The following is a 16,007-nucleotide window of genomic DNA, read 5'->3' on the forward strand; positions in this document are numbered from 1 at the left end:
AGGGAAACACAAGTGAGATTTTAATGGAAGGACAAAGCTATATCCTGGACCATTTACCTGTATCAAGAAGAAATGTCACGCTGCAATCTGTGTGTGTTACCATGAGATAACACATGCCTTCTGGGAATTAGGAAACACTTTGCCTTGCTTATGCCTTTAGCAGACTAGTGGGAATTATCTCATGGTAATAAGTAACCAAAATATCTAATTCCTACAACAAAAAAGAAAGGAGAAAATAAACAATAACTTCAGTGTTATGAAAGATCACATTCCTTCCCACTGACAAAAATGTTAGTAGTTGAAAATGCCTCAGGAATATGTCTGAACTAACTATATGCCTGCACCTAGTGTATCTACTGTGTGCAGTTTATTATGCGTACAGGTATAAATATACATTGATAGGCACTATTTCCAGATGTGCACTTGAAAAAAAAGGTTATGCTTACACTTAATAAATTATGCCCATATATTTAACTTTAGAACTGCTTTATAACATGAGTTACCCTTTAATTAGAATTTGGAATTGCTTTGAACATGTGGCACAATTGCACCTTTTTCAATGCTGTAAATGTTAATGCTGCAAGAGGAAAATAGAACTTTTACTACAAGGATTTATGTACAGGTTCATAACTCAGTTTCAGAAACGAAACATCTGACTAATTTTGAAAATAATCAAGTAGGCATATTTTAAAGAATTATATCAACTGAATTGTTTCTATAAATGGCAATTAGGTGGGGTTTCTTTCACACTTTTAGAAAGAAGCAGTTTAAATTCCAGAGAAGAATATCTTTTGACCCCCAAATTTCTTGGTTTATAGGTACTCGGTATTGAATCTTCTCTTGATTAGAGCAAACTGCAGGATTATGACACATCATGATGCACTTCCCTGCATACTTAAGTTTTGAGCTTACTGTGGACTTATATGCCTGAAATCTGGCACAGACAGGAAGGCACATGGCTGTCTCATTATGTTTTCATCTCAGGGCAAAATTCTACCACTCTCAGCCTTGGGTTGTTTAGAAATCAGCTAGAAGCCAAAAAAAAAAAAAAAGAAAAGAAGAAAAGATAAAAGTAAGGGAGGATGTTAATATTTGACTTTAGGATTAGGAGGATTTTATGTTAATTATTGATTTGTGTCCTTTAATGTATGTGACGTGTCCCTTGAGACCAACGGGATAGCTATAGATTACTAACAGCCTTTCCCTAGACTAACATTAAGCAAAATATTAACAACAAAAATTGCATTCCTTTAGTCTTCTTATTGGTAAGAGATCAAAGAACAAATTTGCAGCTCCATAAACATGGGCCTCAAGACACATTCCTCATACCAAGGTGCAGGAATCAGCTTCATTCTTCCATTTGCAGGATCTAGCCTTTGATGCTGGTTATTATGTGATAAATGACTAACACAAACATTGCAGCCAATGGCTCGCTCATGAACTATGCTTTAGGATGATTGCTTAGAATACCAGCTGCCTATAGTTCAGCCTGACTTGTCAGATGGTGAAGAGAAGGATGGGATAGGATGGGATGGAATGGAGAAGGCTTGTAGAGCTACTGCTAGGTGATGGTACCAGTAGCTATGCTAGTAGGAGATAGGGATCAGCCACTCAGGCTTGGACAACCCATCCTGGCTGTGACCTCCCTGTCAGCCTGCCCTGGTCCCAGGGATGCCTGCTGCTGTGGGCCTGTCCTAAAGCTCCCCAGTTGCATGGGATATGATAACTGTCATGAGAAAGGTGCCCAGGTGCCATGGTAAAAGAGGCTATATAAGTACCAGAGATATGATCTTATTCTTTTTTATCTTGTGAAGGAATTCCCATATTCACTGATGACATTGTTTTCAATCGATATTAAGGGCTCAATCAGTACATTTCTCTAGCCATTCATTAGTGTTTTTCTTACTGCTGGTCACAATAAATGACTCTACAGTGAGTATATGATTGTAAAACATTAGTCAATTTTGCCACACCATCTTCCCTAAATTGAACAAGCATTTTCTTGGCTTTGTTCCTTGGTATTCCATTCTCGCTCTGCTATTTGCTATGCCCATTTAGTGCATAATTTGAATTTTAGACTGCTCTTCCATTTCTCCTACACATCTTGGCATGCTACGTACTGGTAATAATAGTAACCAAGATCCATATTCTAAGCTTGTTAACAGAAGAATAAATCTGAAGCTTCTGTGTTGGCTTTACCAGAGATGTAGAGAGCTTGCAAGGACCATGATCTTAACACTGAAGTTGCGTATATGCATGGCTTTTAGCATGGATCATGTTGTAACATCAAGGCTTTTGTTTGTATGAAGCCTTAAACAAACTGGGCTCCTGATTTCTCTCACAGTATAAAAAAAAGTGAGTCTTATAAAAAATAAGTACTTGTAGTTATGTAACTTGCACTGTAATTAGTAACACAATTTCAATGAAAGTGGAACCTATCACCATGCACTACTTTGATAGTATTACTACGCATTAACATTTGCTTTGGCCCGTAAGATGGCTCACATGGAGAACTGTCTGCATTAACAATGATGAGGACCAAACTGTCTGCTGTTATATATTGGGATAGCCCCAGTGAGGTCAACAAAGAGGAGCTGTTTTACAGCCCCAAGGATTATGGCCTTGGCAGCTCCACCATGAGCCTCACTGGGAGTCAGATCCAGTCCCTAGTGTGTATTCTCTAGGAGGTAAATAAAATGAATAGCTAACTGGGAATGAAAATTAGGGAAAGAAAGAATACTTGCACAAATGTGTTGCTCACTTTCAGTGATTCGAGTTTACTGTTTGTGCTACATCAAAACAAATCTTTGCAATTATATTTTTCTTGGGGGAAGGGAGGTGACTTTTTTTTCTGAACTCCTACACCCTGGTTAAAAGCTTAAAGGAGGCTGAGTTGTGCAAGGCTGTGTTGAGACTCATTAGGCAGGAAAGCACGCTGTGACACTCCCATCTGTGTGAAAGAAGAATGGACCAGCTCCTGAAGTCTGTCCTCGCCGGAGCTTGATCTTCCTCCCGCTTGCTCCTGTCAGCAGCCCTGATGCAGGAGCAGGAGGTGCATCCAGTCATTACTCAGCAACAACTGCTATGGAAATCAGAGGGAAGGGTGCATGCTCAGGTGCTTTTTATCCACCAGGATTTGAACTACTGTGAGTTCTGCTTCTAGTAAGATCTCAATAAAAACTGATCAGAAGACCTTAAGTTTTGATCTGGTAGGTTTTCAATGTACTTCTACAGGGCAAATATTGGCAAAAGAGGTGCAGTGCCAAAAGTAAGGCTCAAGATACAAATCTAACCTGAAAATGTTGTATATATATCTCAGTCTTGCAACTGAAATACACTTCAGCGTTCTCAAAGATAGACTTGAAAACCATACTAGAAAATGTTTTGGTACGCCGGTGAGATCTTCTGACCCATATTTCATTGCAACTGTATCAGATCGCTGTAAAAAATGGAACTATTATCTTAAGTAAACTTACTAAACTTATTCTCAGATAGCTTTTAGTGTTCCTAAAAGGTGCTGGACTTTACAGTCTCTTAGCTATATATACTTAATTCTATCATCACCATCACCAACATTGCTTAGCTGAGTTTTGCCTAGGTTATCCCGGAATAACAACTGGCATTTTCTTCTACCCCTGTAAGTGCTGGCATCCTCACAGAGCATTTTCACTGGCTCTAAACTAAGTTGATGAGTTACAGAGTGGAACAACTTTTTCTCTAGCAGCAGGAGCATACCAGGCATCAGATAGGAACAACCGGCCATGATTAACCCCTGACAGATTTGAGCAGTGACCTGGAGATCAGAAGCAGCATGTCACCTAACACTGTGAAACACAAACATAATCCACAACCTTTATTCAATAGTGTTGTGTTTCATCCCAATGCAGATATGTCATTAACATGCTGTGGGCAAAGATGAAAACAGCATGCCTAATATTATGCATTTATATAATGCTTAGCATACATATAGCACTGTTCATCCTCAAAACACTTCAAAGCATTTAAACCTGAAAAAAGCTGTGAGGTAGATAAACATGTTGCTTCTATTCTATTTTTTTATTTTATTTTTTAATACATATTTTTCCACTAAAACTTATGTGTAAGTGAATCACATCAAGGAACAATAGATCTATGGCCAAATTCTGATCAAATTACTTTGGTGAAACTATTAATTATCTTTGAAGCCAATGGAAAACTTCCAGCAGTATAACCAAAATCAGATTCTGGATCCTATTCCTACATGCCATAAAGCTGAGTTGTTACTGAATAGCTTGGTACATCTAAAAATAAACACTTTGGTTTATTTTTAGCTCATTCTGGAAATTGGGTTGACATTGATTCTTACTTCTCTGGCTAACGTAAAAAGTAAAATCCGACAACATGCTTCTTTTCTTGGTTGTTGTGTTCTACCTGTTTCCAGGCACTCTCCCTCCACAAGCTTGCAAAGAACAGTGATGGGGTTTTCCAAGGCAATGGTACTGGTGGCAGACTACAGCCCTGTGTGGTCATTTATCACATCTCAGGGGTGACCAGGTAACTCAGAGTAAGGTCCTCTCCTCTCCCTGTACCTGACTTTGGGTGTTAAGTTTTGTGTAGTCATTTACTCAATGCAAAGTAAACACTGCTGCCTATCATTCTCATCCGGTTGTTTTATACGCGCTTAGGACTCTTTTAAAAGAGACGTCTAGAATCCATCCTCTTTTAAATCCACCACTGAAGCTCTTGCAGCCAAGGTTATTGCCAGCTCTGCGGCTGTTACAGGAGGTCCAGATGGCCTTTCTTTGTTCCTGATAACCTCAGAGAAGGTGGGAGGGATTTCAGCTTAGTCTTCAGTCTGCTGTAAGACGTGGTCAGTTCAACTCATGGCAGTAAGCAGTTGTTAGCCATTTTGCTCTGCACGGAATTTCTGGATGCGATAAAATTTACTTTCTCTTGTGGGACTAATATGTTTTGTGGGACTAATACGTTCATTTGAACAGGCCATTGTGGTTTAACTGTTAAGAAGTCCAGGAATGCCTGTGTCAGTTCTTCCGTTCCAACATTTTATTCTATCCTGTCATTTTGTCAATTATCTTTAAGGTTATTCTGCTAGTTCAGTTCAGTCAGCAGAAAACAAAACAGGGAGACAGATTTTTTTTTTTTTTTTGGTGGTGAGGTGGGGGGAAAGTACCCAGCATCACAAGCCATTTTAAGCCTCTTAAAGTGGAAGAATGACTCAGTAAAATATGAAACCCAGTGCACTAAACAAGGTGTCTTAACCAAGTAAGATATTATAAAAATATGAAATAAAAGTTGTCCTAAATAAGTTAAAAAATATTCACTCACAGAGACACACACATGCTTAAATGTTGCAGCTGGGAGTTTTGCTCAAATCCTTCTTTCCTTGGCTATATTAAAATGTCAGAAAGACTACTAGAACTGACCCCAGAGGATTACATAGGGTCTCTGTGACAGTTAGAAACTTCCCTGAAACAGAATGATATATTAGATTAATGCATATCAAACCCTGAAATTATTCCTGGATCAAAAGCTGTTCTAGTTTGAATAGGAATATGCAATGCTGCTGCTGCAGGATAGCTTTGCACCTTCCTGCATCAACAAGCTCTTGTTGCGCTACTGGAGAATATACATTTTTGTTAAAAACAGATCCTGACAGGGACAGCAGCTCCATTTAGCAGAGTTTCTGTTTCCACAGAAACCACACCAATGAAGTCTGCAGAGGGCAGATGTGGAGTGAGAACATCTGTGACCACTTAGGTTAATTGCCTTTCTCAACTCTTCCCCCACTTCTGGGCTCTGATGGCCCTCTGAAGATCAATGGCAGATCATCACGCATCTTGTTGCAGGCTTTCTGCCATCCTGCCCCATCTCCTGGGGTTATCTAAAGCTGGTTTTAAATCTGTATTCAGAGTCCCAACGGACTACTTATGGAGAGTCTGCTGTCTCCTTTGTCCCTGGCTTCCTCTCTGTTCCTGAACAGACCATTTAGTCCCTCCACTCCTCAGATTGACAGCTGAGCAACACCTAGGGAAGCTTCCCAACTTCACAGTCCTAATGCAGTGGGGCATTATGTCTTTTGTGATAGCTCAGATACAGCTGTGATAGGAATCATGTAAGTACCAGCTTTAGATAGCTATTTTACTCTTTAACATGCTTTCATAATGAATAAATATTTTCAGATAAAAGGGATACCAAGATATTGCATTATGTTACAGATATTTCCAACATGCTACACTCTGTTCTCATTGTTATTACTCTGATACATAATTTCATCCAAAGAATGTTATTATTTCCAAAAAAATGAGTATCAAAAAGGATATTGTCAGTGCTGATGCATGAAAATTATTCAAGCCTTACCTCCTCTGCCAACATACTTAATCTAAACTCAAGCTACTAAAAGGAAAGAAAGAAAATGAGATTTTTTTAAAAGCAAGTTTGAAACCACTATCGAAAGCCACAACAGTCAAAAAAAAAAAAGACTGCAGCAAATGAAAACTAGGGCTGAAATTCATGCAGTTGCCATTGCCCCAGGTTTCATTGTGGTTCTACCTCAGTGCTATAGTGGCTTGCTAGTTTCCTTTTTGAAACTCTTCAGATGTGGGAAGAAGTTGGCTGTGGCTGTAGAGACTGGGGGCGTCAAAAGAAAGATGAGATATCAAAGCTGAAGGAAACAATCAGAACTAGTTATTTTTAGCCATGATTATTAAGGGCCAGTACAGAGATCTTTGGCACCCTTCTGGTTTTCTTCAGGCCATTAGAGGCATGCCCAGGGACAGAACAAATGTCCTTACTAGCTTCTTCAGACCATTGGCAACCCATGTTTTAGAAGTGTCTTCCTTCTGTCAAACAGATTTGCTGGTACCATTTTAGAGGCCTCGGGGATGTGTGAGAAAGCTCTGTAACTACAGAGTTGTACTATGACTTTACTATCCTCCTCCCAGAGATCCAGGCTGATCAGTGACAAATGCTGCTTTTATTGACTGTTTTCATATGAAGTTACATGGACTTTCCTACAGCAGGTCTTCATAGTGGCTTTGAATTTACAGAAATCTTCAGTTACCCAGAAAATGTGAAGACAACTACATTTAGGGCCAGTTTTCAGTACAACTCATCTTGAGACAAATTCTGGCCTCTTAAATGTATTTATAACAGTATAAAATATATGATAGCAGTAGTCACAAGAGGTATGTGTTCCTATTAAAATGAAAAAAAAAAAAGCTCATTTCTTTAGAGCTTTAATGTATTTGAGGCAAATTATGCATTATTGATATTTTCACCAAGACTGTACTTCCTAATGATTCTTAGGGCAAAATCAGAATCTTGACTATAACTAATATATATTTACAAAGTCTACGTAGTCCAAGTATTCAGAGTACATATAATTTTGTCCTGTGTCCCCCATGAAAGTAAATAATTCATGGAGCCCTGTATCTGTACTTTGTAATGACTTCAGGAGTCCTTAATACTACTGCAGTATTACTACATGCAGCTGCAAGTACATTACTTTTATGCATTTGCCAGGTCTTTTTTTTTCATTTTTCACAATATAGTATATTCCTTGTGCAATGAAACTCATTAAAGACCAAGATTTTGCTCTGTTTTATTCACATTTCAGTGCTCATCTGTTCCTGCATTATTTCTGAACCTCTCACCCTTTCGATGTACAGAATTAGATTTGAAAATTGTGGGAAAAGGTTTCATTGTCTGAAATTGCTAATACAGTTGTGGATGGGATTCACTTACTGTTAAGGTGGTGGAACATCCACTCTTCAGAGCTGAAGTTCATGCCAGTCATTAAATTAACTACAGACCATCTGAGGTGGGTCCAGAAGGAGCGCTGGAGCTGGGAAGCCAACCTTCTGCAGTTTCTGTGCCTGTGCTTGCCTGGCTGTGCTACTCCCATCCAGCACATCCCTGCAAACAAAAAGGAAAGCAGGCCTAATCACCAGACAGCTGGCTTCGTGGAGGAGGCGCATGGGTTTGGCTTCTACAAGGCACAAAGCAACAAGTATGTTCTGCCTGTGTTGCGGGAAGCTGCAGCTGACTCAGTGCTGGAGCTTCCCTTTGGAGGGACCGAGTGCCTACAAAGCTGACTGACACCTTAGTTTCCTCACTAAACAAAGTTGTCTAGTCATAAGTAAACATGTCATTTCTGGAAAAAATGCAGAGAATGAGTGCATTTCAGAATAATAATGCTGTATGAGCTCAAGTCTTGTGCTTTGCATCCTCTCTTTCTGCCTTAAGAACCAGTCAGGAACAAAACAACCAGGCACTTGCCCAAGCTTGAGAAGAGGCCTGCACAGGTTTCTCAGAGCTCAGGGTAAAAGATCACAGCTACTACCCAGAGCTCATTGTTGACATGAATCTGTCCTTTTCACTTCTGATGTGATGAGCCAAGGCTTCCTCTAGCCCCTTAAAACAGGGATCCCAAGCAAAACACTTGTTTCTGTTTTATCTCTTTGGAGAGCAGCTAGGGGACAATGGGACCATCTTTGTGGTCATTTTCTAGTCCATGCAGCTCGTCGGTCATTGTCCCTGCATTTTCTGACTCAGGGGAGATGAGAGGCCGGTGGTAATAACCAAACACAATTAAACTAAGCTATTAAATTAATGAGCGACCTTATTAACATGAAAGAAGATCATAACAGTAACAACCATGGCCAAAACAACTGCAAAACAGATCTTTAGATAACAAGAATTACTGCATTACTCCGCTTTAAATTTCATGATGAACCAACATTTTACTATTAATTAGTGACCACAACACATCCATATATAAGGCAGGAAGTCTTCCTAGCCTTTCCCTCAGTGGTGCCATTAAACACATTTAGAAGACAATTGAGTCTCCTTATCCAAACACATGCATGTACACAGATCCATCCTGCAAAGGGCTTGTGTCAGCAGGAGTTTTCACCAAGCAAGGGTTGCAGTGAGGCCCCACGCAGAGCCCTAGACACAGCCTTGTTCTTATTTGGGATAAAAGTGAATGCACTTTGATAAGCTAAGCAACCAAACTGGGTGAATATCCAGTTTAGAATCATAGAATAAACTAGGTTGAAAAAGACTTTAAGATGACCAAGTCCAACCATTACGCCAGGACTGCCAAGCCCACCTAAACCATGTCACTGAGGGCAAACTGATCTCCCCTCAAGATCTTCCCTCATGGCTGCCGCTCACGATCTCCACTCACATCCATCCCTCATCTACCCCTCACAGTGGCCCACATTGAATAGCTGCTGCCCCTACCCCCATGGCCACCCCTCTCATCCTATGGCTGCCCATCCTTTCCCCTAATGATTTTCCCTTATGGCTGCCCTTTCTCTCCCCTCATGATCTCTGCTCACAATGGCACCTCATCTTTCATTGACATCCTTTCTCTCTCCTCCTGGTCTCCCCTCATGACTGCCCCTTCTTTCCCCTCACGATCTCCCCTCAGGGCCACCCTTCATCTCGCCTCACAACACCCCCTCATGGCTGCCCCTCCTTTTCCTCCATGATCTTCCCTCATGGCTGCCCTTCCTCTCCCCTCATGATCTCCTCTCATGACCGCCTTTCAACCCTCATGGTCCCCCCTCATGGCCGCCACTCCTTTCTGCTCGTGATCTTCCCTCATGCCACCCCTCCTCTTTTGTCATAATCTCCCCTCATGGACACTCTTTCTTTCCACTCACGATCTCCCTTCATGTTCACTTCTCCTTTCCCCCCACAATCTTCCCTCATGGATGCCTTTCCTCTCCCCTCACAATCTCCCCTTATGGCCACCCATTCTGTCACCTCACAATCTCCCCTCATGACTGCTCCTTGTTTTCCTTCAAGATTTTCTCTCACGCCTGCCCCTCCTCTCCCCTCATGATCTTCCCCCATGGATGTGTTTCCTCTCCCCTCATGATCTCCTCTCTTGACAGCCCCTCAGCCCTCATGGCCACCCCTCCTCTCTCATCATGATCTTCCCTCATGGATGTTCCTCCTCTCCCCACATGATCTTCCTTCACGGCTGCCCTTCCTCTCCCCTCATGATCTCCTCTTACAACCACCCTTCACTCCTCATGGCCACCCCTTCTCTCCCCTCATGGTCACCCCTATTTTCCCCTCATAATCTTCCCTCATGGCTGCCCGTCCTCTCCCTTCATGATCTCCCCTCACCCCTCAAGGCCATATGTCCTCATGGCTTTTCCTTCTCTCCCCTCATGATCTCCTCCTGTGACCACCCTTCACCTCTCGTGGCCACACGTCATCTCCCCTCATGGTGGTCAACAAACTTGTTATGGCTAAACCATAGCCGTTTATCCCGAGTAAACCAAATCTTGCATTATTTTATTCCCATGAAAATGAAGGCCCCTGAAGTTTCCCTTGCAGTCAGTAATGCCAGCTCTGTGAGGAGAGAGCTGGGCCCTTGCAAGGACTTGGGAACCTCTGTCATCCCAGCCACACAAATCAGAACCACGCGATGCTGAATGTGCAAAGAGCGAGACCAGTCACACTGCTTGTACAGCATGGGGATGTTCTCTGCCTGTACCTGCAACAGCTACAGAGGAAGAGCTGTTTTCCCAACCAGCTGGAAAACTCCACTGTCAGGGGCACTAACGCAGAGCTAGCTCAGCCAGAACTAAATACACTCTAGCGCATTTACCTATAAATATACCTATAAATATAGGTGCATACATGCATATTACCTATAAATATAGGTAATGAATAACAGTCTATGCCCTTTCACAAGCACATGCAATCCATCATAGTCCTTTCCTTGAGGAAGGTCTTTCAGAACAATGACTGTGTTCACAGCATTTATGGTGTTTATAGCCTCAGCTACAAAACCCCATCAATATACTGCAATGGAAATTCAGGCACATTGTTTTTGTTGCGGTTTGGTGCAGGGGAGGTTGTTTTTTCATTATTACTTTTAGAATTTGGAGGAGGGTTAATGTCATGTAAACACCAGTAACATCTCAAAGACAAAAAATGCCTGTATGGTTCTAATTTTAAGTACATGAGGTCATTGGTTAAGCATTTGAGTACTGTGTGCGGGTTGGACCTAAGCGGGTAGATGCATTGCAGTTTTGCTGATCCCGTTTCAGCTTCAAAGCGGGTAAAGCAGGCTGGCTCAGCCACACCAATGATTTACACAGACGCTGACACAGGCGTTTAGGAGCCTCCAGAAAGTCTGTGACTTGTGAACTCGGAGCTGTGCCGGAGGCGGGTACAGCCGCCCCACCGCCCTTCCTAAGGCCGACCCTTGGTAATGGGAGAGTCTCCGTGGCGAGCCCCTCGCCAAGCTGCACCGGACACCAGCACCCCCGTGGGCCCGGTCCCGCCCCCCTCACGCTGGGGGCTCCGCAGGCGCCTGAGCCCCGAGCTCCGCTGGCCTCCTCCCCGGGCACCGTATCGCCCAGTCCCCTCTTTCTCCCTCCCGAAGCAGCACACCTGCCGCGGCCCGACCCCTCTCTGGCCAGCGCCCGGCGCGCCCTCCCGGCCATCGCCGACCCCGGCAGTGGCCGACGCGGCACCACCCGTCACGGCTGCCACAGCGGGAGGGACGGTGGCGCCGGCAGAGACCATCCGCCCGCCTGCGTTTGCCGCTCCCGCCCGCACAGCCCGGCGCTTCCTGCGGCGCGGGGCGGTGGAGCCTGGCCGGCGGGGCCGGGCCCAGCGCGGCGGGGCGGGGGCAAGGAGGACAAGGGGAGGGGAGAGACAGGGCAGGGAGCGTGGGGTAGCAGCGGCAGGAGGAGGAGTCGGTGTTGCCGCCGGATGCTGCGAGGAGGTGCCGCGGCCGCCCTGCGCTGCCGGCCGCTCACCTGAGCGGGCAGGAGGAGGAGGAGGAGGAGCCGGCGGTCGAGCTGCGCGAAGCCCGGCGGCGGCGAGGCGGGCGGGAGCGCAGAGGATCGGCCGGGCGGGTGAGACCATGGCGCCGGGAGCCTAGCGGGGCCGGCAGCGCGGCAGGAGGCCCGCGTCCCGCCGTGTGCGCCCGGCTGCCGGCAGGAGCAGCTGGCGGCCTCCGCCGCGGCCTAAAGAGAGCGGGCGGCCTTCCTCTCAGCGCGCCGGGCGCGGTCCCGCGCTGCGGCCCACAAGATGTCCACTCGGACGCCGCTGCCCACCGTCAACGAGCGGGATACGGAGAACGTGAGTGCTGTGCCGGGCCTTACCCCCTCCGCGCCCTTTCCCCCGTCCGACGCCCCCTCCGCAGCCGCGTCTCCCCGACACCTGGCGGCGGCCCGGCCCTGCTTGTCCTGTCCTGCCGCCCAGGCCGGGTGCCCGGGGGGTGGGAGGGCCGCAGCCGTCCCCTCTCCTGGCGGGCCGGGCACTCCCCAGCGCCGGGCCGGCTCCGCTGCCTGCCCGCGCCTTAGGCTCCTCCATGCGGCGCTGCCGGGGCGGGTCCGGCGCGCTGGGATCCACGTCTCCCCAGCCCGACCACGGCCCCGGGCCTCCGGTAAGGTCGGCGGGAGGCCGCCGTTCCACACCGAGACCGGACAACCTCTTCCAGGCGTTGTTGGGCTGGGCTGCCGTTATATGTGCTTTGTGGCTGTAAGCGCACACAGGCGATTTGCTTCGGTTCCTCGCCGGGGAGAGGCCTGTGGCCCCGCGGGCTGCATGCCGGGCTGCGCTGCTTTCACGCGTCCTCCACTTCGTGTACCCCTGCACCGGGGCCGGGGCGCCCACTGGTGTGTTTCCTAACTGCCTGGCGCACTGTCCTGACTCGCCTTCTGAGATTCGAACGTACTTGTCCTTTGTTTGATTTGCACCTCGAAGGTGGTCCCCAGCGTGGCTGTTGCTGTATTCCTTCCTCTGTTTTGCTTTGTGTTGCAATTGAGAGAGGCTGTTGTCGTGTCCTTGGTATCTCCCGAGTTGATTGTTTGTGTCTTCCTTTGTGTGCTGTTTAAACATATTTGCGCTCTTCCTCTGCTCCGCCCGGACTTGATGGAGCAGAAGCATAGTGTCGTAGTGGTCTTCCAACAGAAAATAGCCAGCCTTGGTTATGATAGGCAGTGTACCTGGGAAATCTTAAAATCCTGGACCATATTTGGTCCTGTCTATTGGTGGCGATTATTTAAATAGGCAGTAGTAGTGGAGGTGTGAAACTTCGGTCTTGGCAGAGAAGACCAATATTAAAGAGGTATGTTTGGAATGTGGGCTAGATATAGTTAGTTACATTCGAGAAGGTGGCAGAAGGTGCAAGAGTCATACAAAATTTAATGCATGCAGTCACACCCAACTTTGACTTGGGTAGAAAGTGATCAGTAAGAAACGAAGGAAGGTGGCCTGGTGGGTTGAAATTGGTTGAAGAAGATGCTTGTTTGTATTGCATCAATGTGTAGAGGTCCTGGCCCACAGTAGGAGCTAATAATATTTGTTACTGTACAAGCCAAAGCCGCAGTGTCTGCTGAATAGGTTATTGAATTATATGAAGTGAAAAGTGAATATGAGAAGAGAGTTTGGAAGACAAAGGTAACAGAAATGAGATAATATAGTTAAAGAAGTGAAACCCTAGCTTCCTGTCTTGTTATAATGAGCTTTTTAGTATCAGTTGCTCAGTGGAAGCTGAATTGACATAGCAATATCAGCCTGGTTACTAATTAAAGCAAGTAAATGCATTTGGTCTGTCCTTACACTTCATGAACTGATGAATCCTGTATTATTGTCAGAATGAAAGCAAGTCCTTCAGATTAAAATGAAAGTTTAGATTTAATTAAAAGACAAAGTTTGGGTTTGAGACTCATGAGTCTCCTTTCAATGTATATAGAAATGTAGATGAGAGAGAGATGACAGGAAGAAATATTCATGCATCTGTCCAATAATATAGTACATAAGATTTGCAAGGTACATTTACACAAGGCAAATGGAAATCATTCCCAAATGCCATTAACTTCTATAGAATGAAAACTCCAGTTAAAGTGAGTAGTTAATTTAGAAAATAATATGCTACATTTGAATATTCTATTTTGACACCTAGAGATGAGTAAGGAGTATTTTTTATTGTTGTTATTTCAGAGAGTGCATTATCAACCTCCCCCCCCCCCACCCCTTAAACCAACAAACCAGGTTTGTACAGTATATCAACATACTCAGAATTGCACATTTGCTCCTGAAAATCTTGGTATAAGTCTGTAACCTAACACTAAGGAATATAATTCTCCAGTGGGATAAACAGTAAAAAACTGTTCAGGAGTAAGTTCCCAAATCTGCACAAAATAATTCAAGTGCTGTTGTTAGTTATAGCATTGGCTGGGGTTTGGAGCAGTGATCTCAGGGAGGTTGTTGCTTCTGCCTGTTAGGGACCCTCAGGAATTCCTCTTTGCTGCCCATGATCTCCCTTACGTAAGACCTTTTGCTGAAGTGGCACTTGTGGGATGGAGGAGGAGGAGGTCTGTTGCTGACTTCCCAAACAGCAGTATTCTGTGATTTAAAATGGATTCTGTCAGGCTGAGGTGAGACTCTTAATTTACTTTGCATGTGCTTCCTCCTGCTAATAAGTACTAATGGGCTAGAGAAGTGTTTATGCCAATGGGTCTTGATGCACACAAAGTTTAGCTAGTAAGTGTCAGTGACTAAGGTGGTAAGAAGTTGCAGCTAAAGGGAGAAGTTACTGGAAAGAGTGAGCAGTTAAAGAGCAGCATAAGTATGAGTGGTTTTGACCTGGTAAATAACTTATCTTTGTAGTGCATATTTCCAGTTCCTGAGTGCGTATATTAGCAAAGCTCTCGCGAGTTCTGCAGCTAATGGTGATCTTCAGATCTCCATCTTGTACACATGGCCATCGCAGCAATGTTGTTCCATTGTGTCTCTCTCAAGGGACAGTCTGTATCTCTGTATCCTGAAGAGAGCTGATTGATGGTTCTGAGTACAAACCTATATGTCCAGCTGTGGTTTGCACGTGGTGTGAGGCATGAAATCACGGGGAAATACCCTACCAGTGCCACCCCCTGTCTCTTGGCAGCTGCTGTTGGTGCTCTTTAAAGTAGAAAAGAAGTAAAATGTCAGTGTATGCTTTTCTGAGTGAGTATGCAAGCGTGTGTTTTTTCATTTGGAAAAAAGAAGATATACTAAGTGGATATAACCCCTATCATAAGAATATACATTCTTTGAGGAATTATGGGAGTTCCTGGAAGGATGGGTGAAAACTGTGCATATTTCCATAATTCTTTGTGCCTTTTCTCCCACAGCACCCTTTGAAAATTGTCTAGAAAGGGATAAGATCATGCAGCAGATTACTTGATAAGGTGTTATCAGAAAACTGGTGTCTAAGGCACAGGGACCACCAACAAGGGACAAGCAACAGGTGGAGGGAAATAGAGAAACAGTCAATGTGTGTGGAACAGACAGGTCTGGTTACAGCAATTCACACCCTCTTTGTGTCTTTTCCTTTTTGCTATTATTTACATCTCCCGGTGCTATGTTTAACTTCTCAAGCAGATGTCTATCAGTATTTTCATTCGGGAATGTTATTTCTCTTTCATGAAAGCTATGCTTAAAGAAACAGAGTATGAGTGTCAAACACTCCTATTGAATGGTTTATTGGGAAACTTGGGGAAATTAATGGGTGGAAGCAGTATTACAAAGATTATTTTCATGCCTGTTACCAGATTTCATTTTTTTCAAGAGAGGGATAAGAGTAGTATTCAAAATACTAATTTTCCTGTGTTTTGATTTTGCACAAGTAACTATTAACAGCTTCCTCTTGATACATTTTACGTAGGTTGTGGTAGGTAATGTTTCGTTGCATTCAAACACTTGCTAGTTAGTGGTTTGGTTTAGTTTGGGTGAACTGAGCTTTCCATCTCTGCCTAAACTGGAGAAGGAGAGGGACAGGAATGAAAAGTTTTGAGCTAGAGTAGCTTCTTTGTTTTCATGGAGTTGATACTCATTGAGGGAAGATGAGCTTTTATATTTTTGCCCTTTATATTGTGTCGGTTTGTATCATGTCATTAAACTGGGGAATGGTTTTCCTAAGGCTAAAGAAAATATGTCAGTAATGTATTCTCTTAAATTTTTGGGGGAGCTCTGTATAAGAAAAG

The 16,007-nt window shown here is 44.4% G+C and overlaps 1 protein-coding gene and 2 long non-coding RNA genes across 12 annotated transcripts in view; 2 read left to right on the forward strand and 1 right to left on the reverse strand.

Annotated features, from left to right (window-relative positions):
- LOC133280431 (uncharacterized) overlaps window positions 1-16,007 on the forward strand; it is a 148,249-nt gene that overhangs the window by 50,548 nt on the left and 81,694 nt on the right. The gene's annotated exons all lie outside the window — the stretch shown is intronic.
- LOC133280548 (uncharacterized) lies at window positions 4-7,865 on the reverse strand. 2 transcript variants are annotated; one of them, XR_009747219.1, is made up of 2 exons: window positions 7,744-7,865; window positions 4-211 (listed from the first exon to the last, which is right to left on the reverse strand). It is a non-coding gene; the product is annotated as an uncharacterized LOC133280548 (long non-coding RNA). The 2 variants fall into 2 exon arrangements; XR_009747218.1 differs by lacking the exon at window positions 4-211 and adding an exon at window positions 2,762-3,082 and having other exon boundaries at window positions 7,744-7,859.
- MARK1 (microtubule affinity regulating kinase 1) overlaps window positions 11,598-16,007 on the forward strand; it is a 58,139-nt gene continuing 53,729 nt past the window's right edge. For 4 of the 9 annotated variants that reach the window (XM_061475342.1, XM_061475346.1, XM_061475343.1 and 1 more), the window contains exon 1: window positions 11,680-12,117. In XM_061475342.1, the coding sequence (XP_061331326.1) occupies window positions 12,067-12,117 (51 nt within the window). In that variant the 5' untranslated portion in view covers window positions 11,680-12,066. Of the gene's footprint in view, window positions 12,118-16,007 lie in introns of all 9 variants that reach the window. The other 5 variants (XM_061475348.1, XM_061475349.1, XM_061475344.1 and 2 more) reach the window with 3 other exon arrangements.

Source organism: Pezoporus flaviventris, unplaced genomic scaffold (assembly GCF_033815535.1).
Source record: "Pezoporus flaviventris isolate CSIRO_AGI_PZ_B2104156 unplaced genomic scaffold, CSIRO_AGI_Pfla_v1 ptg000083l, whole genome shotgun sequence".
Classification (NCBI taxonomy): domain Eukaryota; kingdom Metazoa; phylum Chordata; class Aves; order Psittaciformes; family Psittacidae; genus Pezoporus; species Pezoporus flaviventris.